At 50.6% G+C, this 19,878-nt stretch overlaps 1 protein-coding gene across 1 annotated transcript in view; it reads right to left on the bottom strand.

Annotated features, from left to right (window-relative positions):
• LOC140190053 (synaptophysin-like) overlaps positions 1-15,686 on the bottom strand; it is a 31,977-nt gene extending 16,291 nt beyond the window's left edge. Inside the window, 2 exon segments of the mRNA XM_072246490.1 lie at positions 15,489-15,554; positions 15,632-15,686. Coding sequence (XP_072102591.1) covers positions 15,489-15,554; positions 15,632-15,649 — 84 coding nt within the window. The 5' untranslated portion in view covers positions 15,650-15,686.
• Between the last annotated feature and the right edge of the window lie 4,192 nt (positions 15,687-19,878).

The raw sequence follows: 19,878 nt of genomic DNA, 5'->3' as shown, positions 1-19,878 counted from the left end.
CGGTCCCGTACGGGACAAACCAATTTAGCCCAATATACGAGATGTCCTGGCAAATACGGGACAGTTGGCAACCCTATGTTCAAGTTGAACAGTGCGTGACAGGGAATGAGGAAAGGTGCAGCTGACTCTTATCGTTTCCTCGCGGCCTGGTAGCACATGCTTTGCGGCCCGGTGGTTGGGGACCGCAGCCCTACGTCAACTTCCACATCTCCAAAATCCTTTTTTTTAATCTGTCAAATCTTACAGCGGGATCTGGACCAGCTGGAAACCTAGGAGATGGCATTTAACGCAGAGAAGTGTGAGGTGTTGCACTCTGGGGGGACCGACCAGGGTAGGTCTGACGCAGGCATCGAGGAGTGGTGGTGGAACAAAGGGATCTGGGAATACAGGTGCAAAATCACTGGAAGTGGCTCTGCAGGTGGACAGGGTGGTAAACAGAGCTTCTGGCAGATCGGCCTTCAAGGGTGAAACAGGGCAGAGAAAATATAAAAGGGACAAGAGGCAGCCTCAGGGCTGGGGGGTGGGGAAAGTCCTACCTTGGGGCGAGGAAGGGGAGGGGGGGATGGGGCCTGGGGGTGGGGAAGGGGGGAGGGGAGGGAAGGGGGAAGGGGGAAGGGGAAGGGGGAAGAGGAAGGGAAGGGGAAGGGGAGGGAAGGGGGAAGGGGAGGGAAGGGGGAAGGGAAAGGGGAGGGAAGGGGAAAGGGGGGATGGGGCCTGGGGGTGGGGAAGGGGGAGGGGGGATAGGGCCTGGGGGTGGAGAAGGGGAAAGGGGAGGGAAGGGGGAAGGGGAGGGAAGGGGGAAGGGGAGGCAAGGGGGAAGGGGAAGGAAGGGGGAAGGTGGGGAGAGGACCTGGGGGTGGGGAAGGGGGGAGAAGGGGGAAGGGGGGAAGGGGAGGAAGGTGGGGAGGGGACCCGGGGGTGAGGAAGGGGGGGAGAAGGGGGAAGGGGAGGAAGGGGCCTTTTCCCCATAACCTTTGACACCCTGACTCATCGAGAACCTACTCAACCTCCGCATTAAATATACTCAACGACTTGGCCTCCACAGCTGCCCAATGCACATTCACCGCCCTCTGGCTAAAGGGATTCCTCTCCTCACCCCTGTTCTGAAGGGACGTCCCTGTATTGTGAGGCTGTGCCCTCTGCTCCTGGACTCCCACGCTATACGAAGAAAGCAAGGCAGTGCCTCCCCTTCCTCAAGTGTTTGCGGAGATGCGACATGTTATCTCAAGCTTTGCCAAACTTCCATAAATGCGTGGCTGCATCACAGCCTGGCATGGAAACACCACTGCCCTTGAACGGAAAATCCGACAAAAAGTAAAGGATACGACCCAGCCTTCCCCACCACTGAGCACCTCTACAGGGAGCGCTGTGGCAGGAAAGCAGCACCCACCATCAGAGACCCCCACCACCCAGGCCATGCTCTCTTCTCGCTGCTGCCATCAGGAAGAAGGTACAGGAGCCTCAGGACTCGCACCACCAGGATCAGGAAGAGTTATTACCCTCAACCATCAGGCTCTTGAACCAAAGGAGATTACTTTACTTTATTGTCACCAAACAATTGATACTAGAGCGTACAATCATCGCAGCGATATTTGATTCTGCGCTTCCCGCTCCCTGGAGTACAAATAGATAGTAAATAGTAAAAAATTTAATTATAAATCATAAATAGAAATAGTAAAGTAGTGCAAAAAAAAACTGAGCGGCAGATCCGGACATTTGGAGGGTATGGCCCAGATCCGGGTCAGGATCCGTTCAGCAGTCTTATCACAGCTGGAAAGAAGCTGTTCCCAAATCTGGCCGTACGAGTCTTCAAGCTCCTGAGCCTTCTCCCGGAGGGAAGAGGGACGAAAAGTGTGTTAGCTGGGTGGGTCGTGTCCTTGATTATCCCGGCAGCGCTGCTCCGACAGCGTGCGGTGTAAAGTGAGTCCACGGATGGAAGAATGGTTTGTGTGATGTGCTGCACCGTGTTCACGATCTTCTGCAGCGTCTTCCGGTCACTTCACTTCACTTGCCCCATCACTGAAACGTTCCCACAACCTATGCACTCACTTTCAAGGACTATTCATTTCATGTTCTTGAGACTTATTGCTTATTTATGCATTATTATTATTTCTTCCTTTGCGTATTTGCTCAGTTTGTGGTTGAACGCCCTAGTTGGTGCCGTCTTTCATTGATTCCATTTTAGATATTATTAAGTATTCTGACAAGAAAATGAATCTCAGGGTTGTATATGGTGACATATATGTAACATGATAATAAAGTTACTTTGAATTTTATAGGAAACATCCTCTCCACATCCAGACCTTTCAATATTTGATCGATTTCAATGACATCCCTCCCCATTCTTCTGAACTCCAGCCAGTACAGATTCTGTCCAATAGACTGCAAGTCGATAGGGGTGGGCAAGGAGAGACAGGGTACGGGTGGGTGGGTGGGTGAGTGGGGGAGAGGGAGGGGAGGAGAGAGAGTGGGGGTTTTGGAATCGCCCTCACCCGCACACGAGCCCCTTCCCAACGCGTTCCCTTCCTCGCGATCTGATGGGGATGCGCCAGGGATTATTCCGGGGCTGGCAGTCCAAGGAGAGCAGTGGCAGAGTCACAAATCGCAGGCCATTCGGCCCAACTCATCGATGCTATCCGTGTCGTCCAGTCCGCTCGTCCCATCTGTTCACGCCTGGCCTGTATCCCTCGAACTTTCTCCTATCGGCGTGCTTCTAAATGCTGCTGATGTGCTCTCCCCAGCCACTACCCGGCAGCTCGTCCCAAATACGCAGCACCCTCGACCCGAAGAACCTGCCCGATTTTAAATCTCTGGCCTCCGATCTTAAACTAATACCAGCCGCTCCCTGGAATAAAGTCGACGTGCTGTCACCTGTCTCTGCCCCCTCATGCTCATATCTCTGTCAGGCCTGTACCTGTCAGCGAACAATGTCCTAGTCTCGGGCCCCCAAGTCCAGGCAACTGGTAAAATATTTCCACACCCTTTCAACTTTAATAACATCTCTCCTACAAGTTAGGCCAAAACTGCACACAACAGTCAAAGTGCAATGTCCTTAAAGGCATTGCAGGGTCCTAAAGAGAGCTACTGGAGCACTGGTTTTCCTGCAGCGGATAGTGAGGTCAGCTGAGAAGATCACCGGGGTCTCTCTTCCCGCCACTACAGACATTCACACCACGCGCTGCATCCGTAAAGCAAACAGCATTATGAAGGACCCCACGCACCCCTCATACAAACTCTTCTCCCTCCTGCCGTCTGGCAAAAGGCACCGAAGCATTCGGGCTCTCACGACCAGACTATGTAACAGTTTCTTCCCCCAAACCATCAGACTCCTCAATACCCAGAGCCTGGACTGACACCAACCTACTGCCGTCTGCTGTGCCTATTGTCTTGTTTATTATTTATTGTAATGCCTGCACTGTTTTGTGCACTTTATGCAGTCCTGGGTAGGTCTGTAGTCTAGTGTAGTTTTGTGTTGTTTTTTACGTAGTTCAGTGTAGTTTTTGTATTGTTCATGTAGCACCATGGTCCTGAAAAACATTGTCTCGTTTTTACTGTGTACTGTACCTGCAGTTATGGTCGAAATGAGAATAAAAAGTGACTTGACTTGATAAATCCCAGTACTCAGTATAGGAGTTGGTATACCAAAGTTGTACAAGATCCAGAACGAGGGGTCACAGTTTGAGGATAAAGGGGAAGCCTTTTAGGACCGAGATTAGGAAAAACTTCTTCACACAGAGAGTGGTGAATCTGTGGAATTCTCTGCCACAGGAAACAGTTGAGGCCAGTTCATTGGCTATATTTAAGAGGGAGTTAGATATGGCCCTTGTGGCTACGGGGGTCAGGGGGTATGGAAGGAAGGCTGGGGCGGTGTTCTGAGTTGGATGATCAGCCATGATCATAATAAATGGCGGTGCAGGCTCGAAGGGCCGAATGGCCTACTCCTGCACCTATTTTCTATGTTTCTATGTTAAGATGTTGGTGAGGCCTAATTTGGAGTATTGTGTGCAATTCCGGTCACCTACCTACAGGAAAGATGCAAATAAGATCGAAAGAGCGCAGAGAAATTTTTAAAAGGATGCTGCCGGGATTCGAGGACCCACGTAATCAGGAAAGTTCGAGTTCGGACTTTATTCCCTGGAGTGCAGGAGAATGAGGAGAGATTTGATAGAGGTATACAAGATTATGAGGGGTAAATGCAAGCAGGCTTTTTCTACTGAGGTTGGGTGAGACTAGGACTGGAGGTCAGGAGTTAAGGGTGAAAGGTGAAAAGTTTAAGGGAGACATTAGAGGAAACTTCTTCACTCAGAGGGTGGTGAGAGTACGGAACGAGCAGCCAGCAGAAATGGTGGAGGCTGGTTCAACTGCTACAGTTAAAAGAGACATTTGGATAGGTACGTGGATGGGATGGAGGGATATGGTCCAGGTCAATGAGACTAGACAGAAGAATAAGTCAGCATGGAAGAGATGGGCCAAAGGGCTGTTGCTGTACTATCCCAAAAGTGCAACGTGACATCCCAACTCCTGTACTCAGTACCTCGCTCGATGAAGGTCAGTGTGCCAAATGCCTTCTTCACCGTCCTGTCTACCTGTGACCCCACTTTCAGGGAACCATGTCCCTGTACCCCCGGGTCTCTCTGTTCTACAACATTCCCCAGGGTCCTGATGTTCTGGTTAATCCTGCCCAAGGTTGACCTTCCAAAATGCAACACCTCTCATCTCTATGAATATTAATTAAAGTTAAAAAAAAGTTTTCAGGAAATTGAAAACAAAAGTTCACAATTCAACTTCCATTGATGGGTCAAGGCGACCGAAACCAATCAGTGTGCATGGGATATTCTGCAACGGTGACATTACACGGGGGAAGACAGAGGTCAATGCCCACGTTTGACATCAGGGAGGGTGAGGGGGTTGCACACGCTCCTGTATACATCAACACTGCTGAGGGTTCAGAGCTTCAGGTTCCGAGGAGTGAACATCACCACGAGCCCTGTCCTCGGTCCCATCGTATGGACGCAATGGCCAACAGGGCTCACCAACGCCTCTGCTTCCTCAGGAGGATAAAGAAGTTCGGCATGTTCCCGTCGAAACGCACCGATGCACCACAGAAAATGTTCTCTCTGCACGTAAAACAGCTCGGTACGGCCGCTGCCCTGCCCAAGGCCACAAGAGACCGCAGAGAGTTGTGGACACAGCTCAGCACATCACGGAAACCAGCCTCCCCTCCATGGACTCTGTCTCCCCTTCCAAATGCCTCAGCATAATCAAAGACCCCCCCCCCCCCCGACACCAGACATTCTCTCTTCTCCTCTTTCCCATCGGGCAGAAGATACAGCAGCCTGAACGCACCCACCACCAGTCTCAGGGACAGCTTCGACCCTGCAGTAATGGACCTCTTGTACGATATGATGGGCTCTTGACCTCGTTACGACCTTGCACCTTATTGTCTAGCTGCACCGCACTCTCTCTGTGACCGTGACACTCTATTCTGCATCCTGTCATTGTTGTACCTTGTTCTTCCTCAATGCTCTGCCTGAGCTGATCTGTATTGACAGTGTGCAAGACAAGATCTTCACTGTATCTCAGTACCTGTGACAATGATAGACCCATTCTAACTCCAAGCTCAGTCAGAAGAGTACAGACGCTGAAAGTTTTAGGAAGAAGGTAGGAGCGCAAAGCGCAGAATCAAATATTGCTGCGATAATTGGCTGCTCCGGTATCAATTGTTTGGCGACAATAAAGTAAAGAGAATGGGAGGGTCAGGAATAAAATGTTTGAATGGGGAAGGAGGAAGCAGACTAGATGGGTCGAATGGCCTAATTCTGCTCCTACATCTTACGGTTGGAATGAATTGGGGAGGAAACTCAGTGTGTGGATGTGGGGAGGGTGTTCCTCCCCCTCAGGGGAATCTAAGGGCAGGGGTCCCACGGGTCTCTTATTGGGAAGGAGATGAGGGGGGAGAAATCAGTGCCCCCTCCCACTCTGCACAACAGATCCCCAGGAGTGGGTTACAGGCTGGGATCTAACCCAGGGGTTGGGGGGGGGGGGTGTTTATATATAGAATAACAGATCCTTGGGGGTGGGTTACAGGCTGGGATCTAATCCAGGAGTGCAGAGGCCAAAGGGAGTTACAGGTACAGAGAGGGGTGTGGGGGGGCGGTCACTGAGACAGGGAGGGGTGTAGTGGAAGGAGAGGGTCACAGAGCCGGGGGGGGGGGGGTCACAGAGACAGGGAGAGGTGTAGGGGAGAGAGTCACTGAGATGGAGGTGTAGGGGAGGGAGTGGGTCAGAGAGATGGGGGGGGGGTTCACAGAGGTGGTGAGGGGTGTAGGGGAAGGAGAGGGTCTATCACAGAGGCTGGGAGGGGTGTAGGGGAGGGAGGGGGTCTATCACAGAGGCGGGGAGGGGTGTAGGGGAAGGAGAGGGTCACAGAGGCCGGGAGGGAGGGGTTCACAGAGGCTGGGAGGGGTGTAGGGGAGGGAGGGGTTCACAGAGGCCAGGAGGGGTGTAGGGGAGGGAGGGGTTCACAAGAGGCCGGGAGGGGTGTAGGGGAGGGAGGGTTCACAGAGGCGGGGAGGGGTGTAGGGGAAGGAGGGGTTCACAGAGGCCGGGAGAGGTGTAGGGGAGGGAGTGGGTCAGAGAGATGGGGAGGGGTTCACAGAGGTGGTGAGGGGTGTAGGGGAAGGAGAGGGTCTATCACAGAGGCCGGGAGGGGTGTAGGGGAAGGAAGGGTTCACAGAGGCGGGGAGGGGTGTAGGGGAAGGAGGGGTTCACAGAGGCCGGGAGGGATGTAGGGGAGGGAGGGGTTCACAGAGGCGGGGAGGGGTGTAGGGGAAGGAGGGGTTCACAGAGGCGGGGAGGGGTGTAGGGGAAGGAGGGGTTCACAGAGGCGGGGAGGGGTGTAGGGGAAGGAGGGGTTCACAGAGGCGGGGAGGGGTGTAGGGGAGAGAGGGGTTCACAGAGGCTGGGAGGGGTGTAGGGGAAAGAGGGGTTCACAGAGGCCGGGAGGGATGTAGGGGAGGGAGGGGTTCACAGAGGCCGGGAGGGGTGTAGGGGAAAGAGGGGTTCACAGAAGCGGGGAAGGGTGTAAGGGAAGGAGGGGTTCACAGAGGCCGGGAGGGGTGTAGGGGGAGGGAGGGGTTCACAGAGGCCTTCTCCTGAGGGTTTCACAGAGGCCAGGAGGGGTGTCGGGGAGGGAGAGGGTCACAGAGGCCGGGAGGGGGTCGTGGAGACAGGGAGTTTCGGGGAGGAAGGGGGTCACAGACCTGGTAAGATTAGCGGAACGATGGGTGGAAGATGAGGTGAGAAGCAGAGGTGGAAGAGGGAATGAGGGATAGGTGAGTGGACCATACACAAAAGGGGAGGAGGTGGAGGGGCACCAGAGGGAGGAGATGGGCGGGTGAGAGGAATGGGCGAGAGAGAAATGGAAAAAAGGGGCAGGCGAAGGGGGGAGCTTCCTCACCCGCTGGCTTCTGCACTCGCCCCTTCAGTTCCAGTCCAGATGAAGGGTCTCAGCTCAAAATGTCAACTGTTTCCTCCCCTCCTTAGACGCTGCCTGACCTGCTGTGTGTTTGTGTGTGAGTTTGTGTGGGTGGGTGTGTGCGTGTCACCGAGATGTACCGTGGAGAGCATTCTAACTGGTACGGAGAGCCGGCGGGGGGGGGGGGGGGGGGTGTTACTGCACAGGATCAAGCTAAGCTGCAGAGTTGGAAACTCAGTCCCCTCCGTCATGGGCGCTCATCTCCATAGCAAACCAGGACATCATCGAGGAGCCCAGTACATGCCTCTCCTCATTGCTTTCGTCAGGTACAGGAGCCTGACGACACACACATCAACTATTCAGGAACAGTTTCTCCCCCTCTGCTGTCTGATTTCTGAATGGACACTGAACACTACCTCATGACTTTTTCCCTCTATTTTTGGACTCTTTTACACACAGATGTTGTTTATAAATCTATTATTATGTATTGCATTGCCCTGTTGCTGCAAAGTTAACAAATTTCATGACATGTGCTGATGATATCAAACCTGATTCTGCTCATAACGATCAGATCATTGCACGGTGCGGTGAGGGAGAACAAGGTAAGACAATAACAGAATGCAGAATAAAGTCTCACAGTCAGAGAGAGAGTAGATTACAAGGTGCAAGGTCATAACGAGGGAGATGGTGAGGCCAACAGCCCATCTTATCATACAAGAGATCAGTTCAAGAGTCTGACAACAGAGGGGTAGAAGCTGTCCCTGAGCCTGGTGGGACAGGCTTTCAGGCTTTTGTATCTTCTGCCCGATGGGAGCGGGGAGCAGAGAGAATGTTCCGGGTGGGTAGTTTCTCTGATTATGCTGTAGCAGTGGTGGGTGGTGAGGTAGAGATACGTCTCTACCAAATGAGGTGTAAGATTAGTCACAGGGAGAATTGACATTTACTGACAGATACTTTTATTGGCTCAGTTAACAACGAACCTGTGAATTTACTAGATACCTGTGGGAGACACGTTCCTACCAGAGGAGGTGTAAGGTGCTCCTTCCCTCCGCTGGCCTGCGGGTCACCCTTGGGCAGGGTGTAGCACCTGCTTAGCCCCCGATCAGGATCAGGTGAAGATCAGGGTGGGTGGTCGTATGAGCAGCCGGTGCAGATCACAAGTCCTGGTTACGTGACCACTGACGCCAGACAGACAATCTCTGAAGAGTGTCGATAATGGCCGGGGTCACCCGTCCTGTAAAGACACTGCCCAGAAGAAGGCAATGGCAAACCACTTCTGGGGAAGAATTTGCCAAGACCAATCATGGCCGTGGAGACAATTGCCCAGGTCGTCCGACAAGCCACACGGTGACGGTGGTGGCAGAGGGAAGAGGAGACAGAGTCCACAGAGGGGAGGCCGGTCTCCGTGATGTGCTGAGCTGTGCCCACGACTCTCTGCCGTTCCTCACGGTCACAGACACGGCAGTTGCAGTTCGGAGACTAACTTCAGGAAGCGTTTCTTTACACCGCGAGTTGTGGACACGTGGAACAAAGTACCTCGTTGTGTAGTTGAGAGTAATACCTTAGAGACTTCCAAATCTAAACTCGGGTAGTTATTTCAGCACACTATGTGAATAGGAATTTGGCAAGCTTTGTTGGGCTGAATGGCCAGTTCTTATCAAAATGCCCTGATGCATTCCGAGAGCATGCTTTCTATTTTTGCACTGATAAAAAATTGGCGAGGATCGACAGGGAACATGCTGCATTTCTTTAAGCTCCTGAGGAAGGAGAGGCACTGAGGCTGTAACGTTACTGTGAATGTTCTTACTCCAGGGGGTGTGGGAGTGTGGGGCTATGTTTCTGAGTTTTACCACACAGCATTCCTTTGAAAGCAGTTCTAAATTCACCTGAAGTCTGTTCCAATCGGCAACTTGGATTTTCTTTAGGAATACAGGTCGGAATAGACCCTTCGAGCCACACCACCCACCACCCCAATCACAGGACAATTTGCAACGACCAGATAACCTACCCGGTACATCTTTGGACTGTGGGAGGAAACCGTAGCACCCGGAGGAAACCCACACGTTCCACCGGGAGAATGCACAGACTCCTTCTGGAGAAGGCTGGGATTGAACTCTCATCTCCGACGCCAGTAACTGTAATACCATCGTGTTGACCACTACAGCGCTGTAATCTCACACAGTATTGCCACTTTGTGCACATTCTCACAACGAGATTAGCGTTTTAAAGTAGTTATTTAATTGACTTTCATTTTTAAGTATCCAGATGATTACATTCAATTTTTATTAACAGTGCCATTTAATCTGCTCTGATCTTAATTGCACTCAGCGGCCACTTTATCAAGTACGTCTGTACACCCACTCGCTAATGCAAATATCTAAATTAGCCATTCCTGCAGCAGCAACTGAATACACAAAAGCACGCAGACGCGGCCAAGAGGTTCGGTTGTTGTTCAGACCAAACATCTGAATGGGGGAAGAAATGTGATCTAAGTGACTTTGACTGTGGAATGATGGGTTGGTGCCAGATGGGGTGGTTTGAGTATCTCAGAAACTGCTGATCTCCTGGGATTTTCACACACAACAGTCTCTAGAGTTTACAGAGAACAGTGCGGCGAACAAAAAGCATCCAGTGAGTGGCAGTTCTGTGGGTGAACACACCTTGTTAATGAGAGGGGTCAGAGGAGAATGGCCAGACTGGTTCAAGCTGACAGGAAGGTGCCAGTAACTCAAATAATCACACGTTACAACAGTGGTGTGCAGAGGAGCATCTCTGAATGCACAACACGTCCAACCTTGAAGTGGATGGGCTACAACAGCAGAAGACAATGAACGTCACTCAGTGGCCACTTTATTAGGTACAGGAGGGATCTAGCAAAGCGGACACTGAGCATAAGTCTGTTCAATGTGGTGCATCTGGCAGAGTTTATTTTAATGCGAAGTTGCATTGGTTTTTCAGTATGCCAATTAACGCAAATACGCATAATAGACAATAGTCAATAGGTGCAGGAGTAGGCCATTCGGCCCTTCGAGCCAGCACCGCCATTCACTGTGATCATGGCTGATCATCCACAATCTGTACCCTGTCCCTGCCTTCTCCCCATATCCCTTCACTCCGCTATCTTTAAGAGCTCTATCTAACTCTTTCTTGGAAGAATCCAGAGAACTGGCCTCCACTGCCTTCTGAGGCAGAGCATTCCACAGATTCACAACTCTCTGGGTGAAAAAGTTTTTCCTCAACTCCGTTCTAAATGGTCTACCCCTTATTCTTAAACTGTGGCCTCTGGTTCTGGACTCCCCCAACATCGGGAACATGCTTCCTGCCTCTAGCGTGTCCAATCCCTTCATAATCTTATATGTTTCAATAAGATCCCCTCTCATCCTTCTAAATTCCAGTGTATACAAGCCCAGTCGCTCCAATTTTTCAACATATGACATTCTCGCCATCCCTGGAATTAACCTTGTGAACCTACGCTGCACTCCCTCCATAGCAAGAATGTCCTTCCACAAATTTGGAGACCAAAACTGCACACAATACTCCAGGTGTGGTCTCACCAGGGCCCTGTACAACTGCAGAAGGACCTCTTTGCTCTTATACTCAACTCCCCTTGTTATGAAGGCCAACATGCCATTAGCTTTCTTCACTGCCTGCTGTATCTGCATGCTTGCTTTCAGTGACTGATGAACAAGAACACCTAGATCTCGTTGTACTTCCCCTTTTCCTAACCTGACTCTATTTAGATAATAATCTGCCTTCCCATTCTTGCCACCAAAGTGGATAATCTCACATTTATCCACATTAAACTGCATCTGCCCACTCACCCAACCTGTCCAAGTCAACCTGTATTCTCATAACATCCTCCTCACATTTCACACTGTCACCCAGCTTTGTGTCATCTGCAAATTTGCTAACGTTACTTTTAATCACTTCATCTAAATCATTAATGTATATTGTAAATAGCTGCGGTCCCAGCACCGAGCCTTGCGGTACCCCACTAGTCACCTCCTGCCACTCTGCAAAGGACCCATTAATCCCTACTCTTTGTTTCCTGTCTGCCAACCAATTTTCTATCCATGTCAGTACCCTACCCCCAATACCATGTGCTCTAATTTTGCCCACTAACCTCTTAAGTGGGACCTTATCAAAGGCTTTCTGAAAGTCCAGGTACACTACATCCACTGGCTGTCCCATGTCCATTTTCATTGTTACATCCTCAAAAAATTCCAGAAGATTAGTCAAGCATGATTTCCCCTTCGTAAATCCATGCTGACTCGGACCAATCCTGTTACTGCTATCCAAATGTGCCGCTATTTCATCCTTTATAATTGACTCCAGCATCTTCCCCACCACTGATGTCAGGCTAACTGGTCTATAATTCCCTGTTTTCTCTCTCCCTCCTTTCTTAAAAAGTGGGATAACATTAGCTACCCTCCAATCTGCAAAACTGATCCTGAATCTATAGAACATTAGAAAATGATTACCAATGCGTCCACGATTTCTAGAGCCACCTCCATAAGTTCCCTGGGATGCAGACCATCAGGCCCTGGAGATTTATCAGGCTTCAGTCCCATCAGTCTATCCAACACCATTTTGTGCCTAATGCGAATTTCCTTCAGTTCATCCGTTACCCCAGGTCCTCCGGCCACTATTATATCTGGGAGATTGTTTGTGTCTTCCCTCGTGAAGACAGATCCAAAGTACCTGTTCAGCTCATCTGCCATTTCCTTGTTCCCCATAATAATCTCACCCATTTCTGTCTTCAAGGGCCCAACTTCGGTCTTAACTAATTTTTTCCTCTTCACATACCTAAAGAAGCTTTTACTATCCTCCTTTATATCCTTGACTAGCTTACCTTCGTACATCATCTTTTCTCCCTGTATTGCCTTTTTAGTTATCCTCTGTTGCTCCTTAAAAGTCTCCCAATCCTCTGGCTTCCCGCTCATCCTTGCTATGTTATACTTCCTCTCGTTTATTTTTATACTGTCCTTGACTTCCCTTGTCATCCACGGTCGCCCCTTACTCCCCTTAGAATCTTTCTTCCTCTTTGGAATGAACTGATCCTGCACCTTCTGTATTATTCCCAGAAATACCTGCCATTGTTATTCCACTGTCATCCCTGCTAGGGTATCTTTCCAGTCAACTTTGGCCAGCTCCTCCCTCATGGCTCCATAGTCCCCTTTGTTCAACTGTAATACTGACACTTCCGATTTTCCCTTCTCCCTCTCAAACTGTAGATTAAAACTTATCATATTATGGTCACTACCTCCTAATGGCTCCTTTACCTCGAGTTCCCTTATCAAATCTGGCTCATTACACAACACTAAATCCAGAATTGCCTTCTCCCTGGTAGGCTCTAATATCAGCTGCTCTAAGAATCCATCTCTGAGGCTCTCCACAAACTCCCTTTCTTGGGGTCCAGTACCAACCTGATTTTCCCAGTCTACCTGCATGTTGAAATCCCCCATAACAACTGTAGCGTTACCTTTGCGACATGCCAAATTTAACTTGCACCCTATATGCAGGCTACTGTTTGGGGGCCTGTGGATGACTCCCATTAGGGTCTTTTTGCCCTTACAGTTTCTCAGTTCTGTCCATACTAACTCTACATCTCCTGATTCTATGTCCCCCCTCGCCAGTGACTGAATTTCATTCCTCACCAACAGAGCCACCCCACCCCCTCTGCCAACCTGCCTGTCCTTAAAGGTTCATAATGAAATTTGCTGCAAATTTAAGACAATTAGAGATGAATTTTATAAACAGAAGAGGTTCTGCAGATGCTGGAAGTCTGGAGTAACACATGCAAAATGCTGGAGGAACTCGGCAGTTCAGGCAGCACCTATGGGGGAGGGGGATAAACAGTCTACGTTTCCGGCCGAGACCCTTCATCAGGAAGGGAGAAGTAGTAGCGGACATGGGCCCAGTCCATCACGGGTAAAGCTCTCCCCACCACTGAGCACGTCTGCACGGAGAGCTGTCACAGAAAAGCAGCATCCGTCATCAGGGACTCCCACCACCCAAGCCAGGCTCCCTTCTCGCTGCTGCCATCAAGAAGAAGCTACAGGAGCCTCAGGACCCACACCTCCAGGTTCAGGAACAGTTATTACCCTCAACCATCAGGAAGGTGGTACAGGAGCCTCAGGACTCACACCACCAGGTTCAGAAACAGTTATTACCCTCAACCATCAGGTTCAGGAACAGTTATTACCCTCAACTATCAGGTTCAGGAACAGTTATTACCCTCAACCATCAGGATCTTGAACCAAAGGGGGCAACTTCACTCGCCCCATCACTGAAATGTTCCCACAACCAATGGACCCATTTTCAAGGACTCTTCATCTCACGTTCTCAATATTTATTGTTTGTTTGTTTATTTATTTATTTATTAACACAATAAATTCTGCAGATGCTGGAAATTCAAAGTGACACACACAAAATGCTGGAGGAACTGAGCAGGCCAGGCAGAACCTGTGGAAATGGATAACCAGTCGACATTTCAGGCAGAGACCCTTCTTCAGGACTGGGAAAGGGGAAGATGCCAGAATAAAAAGGTGGGTGCGGGGGGGAGGTGGAAGGGGGAAGGAGGATAGCTGGAAGGTGATAGGTGAAGCGGGGGGGGGCGGGAAAGGGCTGGAGAGGAGGGAATCTGGTAGGAGAGGAGAGTGGACCAGAGGAGACCCAGGGGAGGTGAGAGGCAGGTGGGAAGAGGTAAGAGGCCAGAGTTGGGAATGGAGGGAGGAAGGGAGAGGAGAAATTTATTACTACTACTTTTAGTATTTGTACAGTTTGTCTTTTGCCCACTGGTTGGTACAGTCTTTTATTGACTCCATTATGGTTATTGGATCTATTGAGTATGACGGCAAGAAAATAAATCTCAGGCTTGAACGTGGTGACTTTGATCAGAAATTCTCTTTGAATTTCGTTCCGGTCTCTTCGCTCTATCGTTTCCAGTCCCGAGGAAGGGTCTGGGCACCAAACGCCACCAAGTGTTAATTCGTCTCCGGCGATGCTTGCCTGACCTGGGTTTGGTGCGCGTTACTAACTTCGTAACTCTTCTCCCGCCCTCCCAGGGATTCTTGCCTGAAGTTCTCTCCGGCTCAAGACTCGTTCGGCCAGTTCAGCCAGTTCGGCAAGCCAGCCAGCCAGACGCCGGGCTCAGGCGACTTCGGTGCTCAGGCTGCTGTGCAGAGCAATTTATTCAGTGTGGGCGGGAGAGGGACGCGCTCACTTGACGGCAGGATGAAATTGAGTGACTTTGCACACGGTGTGACCGTGCATTTGCATCACGTTTGCCCGCAGTTGGCAATGCAATCCACCAGTGGGGCACGGATAGGTGTCGACAGTGAGGTACCGCCCAGTTTATGCGAATACATTGCACCTTGCCCCACGTCAGGTAGACCAGTATTTGCAGTTTATTGACTACAACCAGCAAGGCGCGGTTCTTATTTATTCGATAAAGTAAATGTCCATTTGATGCAAGGTGCAATCTTTCCCCCATTCCTACGCAGGCTGCAATAAATCCCGTCTAACGGGAGACGCGACTGTTGCCATGCAGGGCACGACTCCAACCCCCCCGTCATAGACTGCACTGTCAATGCAATGAAGACCCATCGCAATGCACGGTGCATTCCCGCAGAAAAAAAACACTGCAAGGTGCGATCATCGTTCAGTTTCCCCCGACGCCTCCCACCGCGATGCAGGTTGCGGTTTCAATCCCCTCCGGAGCACAAGCGATGCAATTCTTCATCTCCCCCCCCCCCCCGCACTCCAAAACGCCGCAAGGTGCAATTGCCAGGGTTGATGCAATTATCCAATGCAGCGCCGGGCGCCATTGATCCGAAGGGGAGGGGTTCATCTCGGGCGATGCGCCGTCTCCGATGCAAGGTGCAAATCCCCCTGACATGCACCGGGAAGGTTGCATTCCCTGCAATCTTTCGCCGGCAGCTCCGATTTATTGCAAATAAACACGCCCTCCACCACACCCCCCTCCCTTTCGCAAAAGGCACTCACTCACCCACTGCAAGATCTTGATGAAGCCCAGGGGTTCTTTGGCGACTCGGAAGGAGCCGCTGGCGACGATCTGTGGGAGGGAGGAGAGGGTTAAAGTGAGCGGATTGCAGCTGGCCCGACGTCCCCATCCCGAGGCCCCGCCGTTACCTGGTTGACGATCTCCATCTTCTCCCGGCTCGGCGCTGCGGCAGCGGGAGGGAGGGCGGCGCCTGCGCGGAATGGCCGCGCCGCCGGGGGAGGGAGAGACGCGGAACAGCCGCCGGCGCGGTGACGTCACGGGGATTTTTTTATTCTTTCCCCAGATGACTGGCGGGGAAGTGAGGCGGGAGAGAAGAATCTGCCTTCCTCATTGGCTGATCGGTTGATTGACAGCGAGCTGAAGAACCCGGTGACTGACAGTAGGATCGGTTGATTGACAGCGAGCTGAAGAACCCGGTGACTGACAGTAGACCTGACCACACTGGCCCGGGCAGGGTGATTGACAGGGGTTGAACACGCCCCATTATGGTTGATTGACAGCAGGTAGTCATGACATCATAGCAGTGGTCAGTCAGAGGAGGACAGACCTGTGTCAAGTTTATTGACATTAGGTGGACACACCCTCCATTTGGGTGATTGACAGTAGGTGGACACACCCTCCATTTGGGTGATTGACAGCAGGTGGACACACCCTCCATTTGGGTGATTGACAGCAGGTGGACACACCCTGCATTTGGGTGATTGACAGCAGGTGGACCACCCTGCATTTGGGTGATTGACAGTAGGTGGAACACCCTGCATTTGGGTGATTGACAGTAGGTGGACACACCCTCTATTTGGGTGATTGACAGCAGGTGGACACACCCTCCATTTGGGTGATTGACAGCAGGTCAACACACCCTCCATTTGGGTGATTGACAGCAGGTGGACACACCCTGCATTTGGGTGATTGACAGCAGGTGGACGAACCCTGCATTTGGGTGATTGACAGCAGGTGGACACACCCTCTATTTGGGTGATTGACAGCAGGTGGACACACCCTCCATTTGGGTGATTGACAGCAGGTCGACACACCCTCCATTTGGGTGATTGACAGCAGGTCGACACACCCTCCATTTGGGTGATTGACAGCAGGTGGACACACCCTGCATTTGGGTGATTGACAGCAGGTGGACACACCCTGCATTTGGGTGATTGACAGCTCCCTCTGCATCCAATGGAGTGATTAACATGAAGTGGACACTCCCCAATGAGGTTGAATGTCAATAGTTGGAAACACCACAGAATGATGGACAGGACACGCTTCCATTAGTCTGTCAACAGGTTGATTGACGTCCCTCTGCAGCTGACTGGGTGATTGACATGAGGTGGACACGCCCCTGTCTGGTTGTTTGACGGTAGGTGGACGCAGCGTTCCTCCGAACCCGACAGAATGATTGACAGGAGTTGGACACGCCTCCAGTAGATTGACTGACAGCAGGTGGCCACGCCCATGCTGCCCTGAAAATGTGATTGACAGGATTTCAAAGTATTACAACAGGTCAACAGAGGATGCCATCTCCACGGCACTTCACTCTCCCCTGACCCACCTGGACAGCCCCAGCTCTTACGTCAGAATGCTGTTCATTGACTTTAATTCGGCATTCAATACTGTGATCCCCTCCAAGCTGATCACCAAACTTCACCAGCTTGGCATCAGCTCATCCCTCTGCAATTGGACCTTGGAATTTCTGACTAACAGACCCCAATCAGTTAAGTGAGACAACCTCTCCCCCTCCACTGTCACCCTGAACACCGGCATGCCTCAAGGCTGTGTGCTGAGCCCTCTTCTGTACTCCCTTTTCACCCACGACTGCGTTCCTGTACATGGTTCGAACTCCATAATCAAGTTCGCAGACGACACCACGGTGGTTGGCCTGATCAGAGAAGATGACGAGATGACCTACAGGGACGAGGTCCAGCTCCTGGCCGCGTGGTGTGCTGACAGCAACCTGGCCCTTAACACCCAGAAGACCAAGGAGATCATTGTGGACTCCAGGCATGCTAGGAGTCACACTCACGTCCCCATCTACATCAACGGAGCTGTAGTGGAGCGTGTATCAAGCCTCAAGTTCCTTGGTGTCCACATTTCCAAGGATCTCACCTGGTCCCTGAACTCCTCCATCCTGATCAAAAAGGCTCAACAGCGCCTTTATTTCCTGCGGAGCATCAAGAGAGCTCACCTCTGTCCCAGGATACTGACGGACTTTTACCCCTGTACCATTGAGAGCATACTCACCAACTGCATCTCAGTGTGGTATGGCAATTGTCCCGTATCGGACCACAAAGCACTCCAGCCTGTGGTGAAAACTGCCCAGCGGATTATCAGCACCCAATTACCCACCATTGAGAACATCTACCATGAACGCTGCCCGGGCAGGGCGAAAAGCATTATCAAGGATGCATCTCACCCTAACCATGGAATTTTTATTCTCCTCCCGTCCGGTAGGCGCTACAGGAGCCTCTGCTCCCGCACCAGCAGGCACAGGAAGAGCTTCTTCCCTGAGGCTGTGACCCTGCTGAACCTCTCATCACAGTGCTAAGCAGTATTGCACCCATATTGTACTGTCTCAGTACTTTTATATTTGTGTGCTGTAGCACTTTTTATTCACAGTTATTTTGTAAATAACACTATTCCTTGCATTTCCAGTTAGATGCTGACTGCATTTCATTGGCTTTGTATCTGTACTCGGCACAATGACAGTAAACTTGAATCTAATCTAATCTAATTATCGCCATATATAAACCTGAGATATGATCCCTTGCAGGCATCCACACTAATTTGAAGAAACACAATAGAATCAATGAAAGCCCACACCCAACAGGACAGACAAACCAACAATGTGCAAATATCGAACTGTGCCAATATAAAAGAAAAAAAATGGTAAATAAATAAGCACAAACCCCTCTCAGGCATCAGCCCCGATGAAGGTGGCGGAATCCGCCATGGAAATGTCGGTTATACTCGATACCCGCACCCGTCTGGGAGCCTGAGAGGAGTTTATTCATCATATGCGCTGGGAAAGCACCAGATCTTTTTTCAAATAAATGAGGAATTAATATGGAGAACGTGAGATCTTTAGGCTGTGGGGACACTTCAATGATAGGGCAAGTAAAGGTGAGCGAAGTTATCTCCTTTGGTGAAGAGCCTGCTGCTTCAGGGGCAGTAACTGTTCCTGGACCTGGCGGTGTGGGTCCAGAAGCTCCTGTATTTTCTTCCTGATGGCAGCAGCGAGAAGAGAGTGTGGCCCGGGTGCTGGGGGTCCCTGATAATGGACGTTGCTTTCCTTGGACACAGCCTCTTACCACAGTCGTGAGGTGGACACGCCCCGACGCTGGGTCGACTGGTGGATGCTGTTTTTCATGGCAGCCAAGATCCAGTCTCATTTGCCCATGTTTGGCCCTTATCCCGTTAAACCTTTCCCATCCATGTACCTGTTCAAGTGTCTTTTAAATGTTGTTCATGTACCTGCCTTAACCACTTCCACGGGCAGCTCGATCCATATACGGACCACCCTCTGGCTGAAAAAGTTTCCCCTCAGGTTCCAATTAAATTTCTCCCCTCTCACCTTAAAACTGTGTGCTCTAGTTCCTGAGTCCTCTACCATGGGAAGAAAGACTGTTGTGCATTCACCCTGTCTGTAAACCTTATCATTTTATACACATCTATAAGATCACCCTTCAGTCTCCTGTATTTGTGAATGAAATCCCAGCCCATTCAACCTCTCCCCATAACTCAGTCCCTATCGTCCCAGAAACATCCTCATAAATCTCTTCTGCACTCTTATCAGCTGAATGACATCGTTCCTACAAAAACTGAGCACAAAACTCCAAAACTGAGATCAAAACTCCAAAACTGAGCACAAAACTCCAAAACTGAGATCAAAACCCAAAACTGAACACAAAACTCCAAAACTGAGATCAAAACCCAAAACTGAACACAAAACTCCAAAACTGAGATCAAAACTCCAAAACTGAGCACAAAATTCCAAGTGTGGCCTCATCAACTTCTTGCACAACTGCAACATGACGTCCCTCATCCTGCAGTCAGACAATGGTGTGAAAAAAAATCATCCAGTGAGTGGCAGCTCTGTGCGTGAAAGCAAGGATGTAATGTTGAGGCTTTATAAAGCACTGGTGAGCCCGATCACATGGCAGCAACTCAATGCATAAAAGCACGCAGACACGGTCAAGAGGTTCTGTTGCTGTTCAGACCAAAAATCAGAATGAGAAGGAAACATGATCCAAGTGACTTTGACCATTGGTGCCAGATGGGGTGGTTTGAGTATCTCAGAAACTGCCAGTCATCTGGGGCTTTCATGCACAACAGTCTCTAGAGTTTACAGAGAATGGTGCAAAAAACAGAAAAAAACATC

The sequence above is a fragment of the Mobula birostris genome, chromosome 29 (genome assembly GCF_030028105.1).
Source record: "Mobula birostris isolate sMobBir1 chromosome 29, sMobBir1.hap1, whole genome shotgun sequence".
NCBI classification, from domain to species: domain Eukaryota; kingdom Metazoa; phylum Chordata; class Chondrichthyes; order Myliobatiformes; family Myliobatidae; genus Mobula; species Mobula birostris.
The sequence above is the reverse complement of the archived record's forward strand: the minus strand, read 5'-3'. Positions and strand labels throughout refer to the sequence as shown.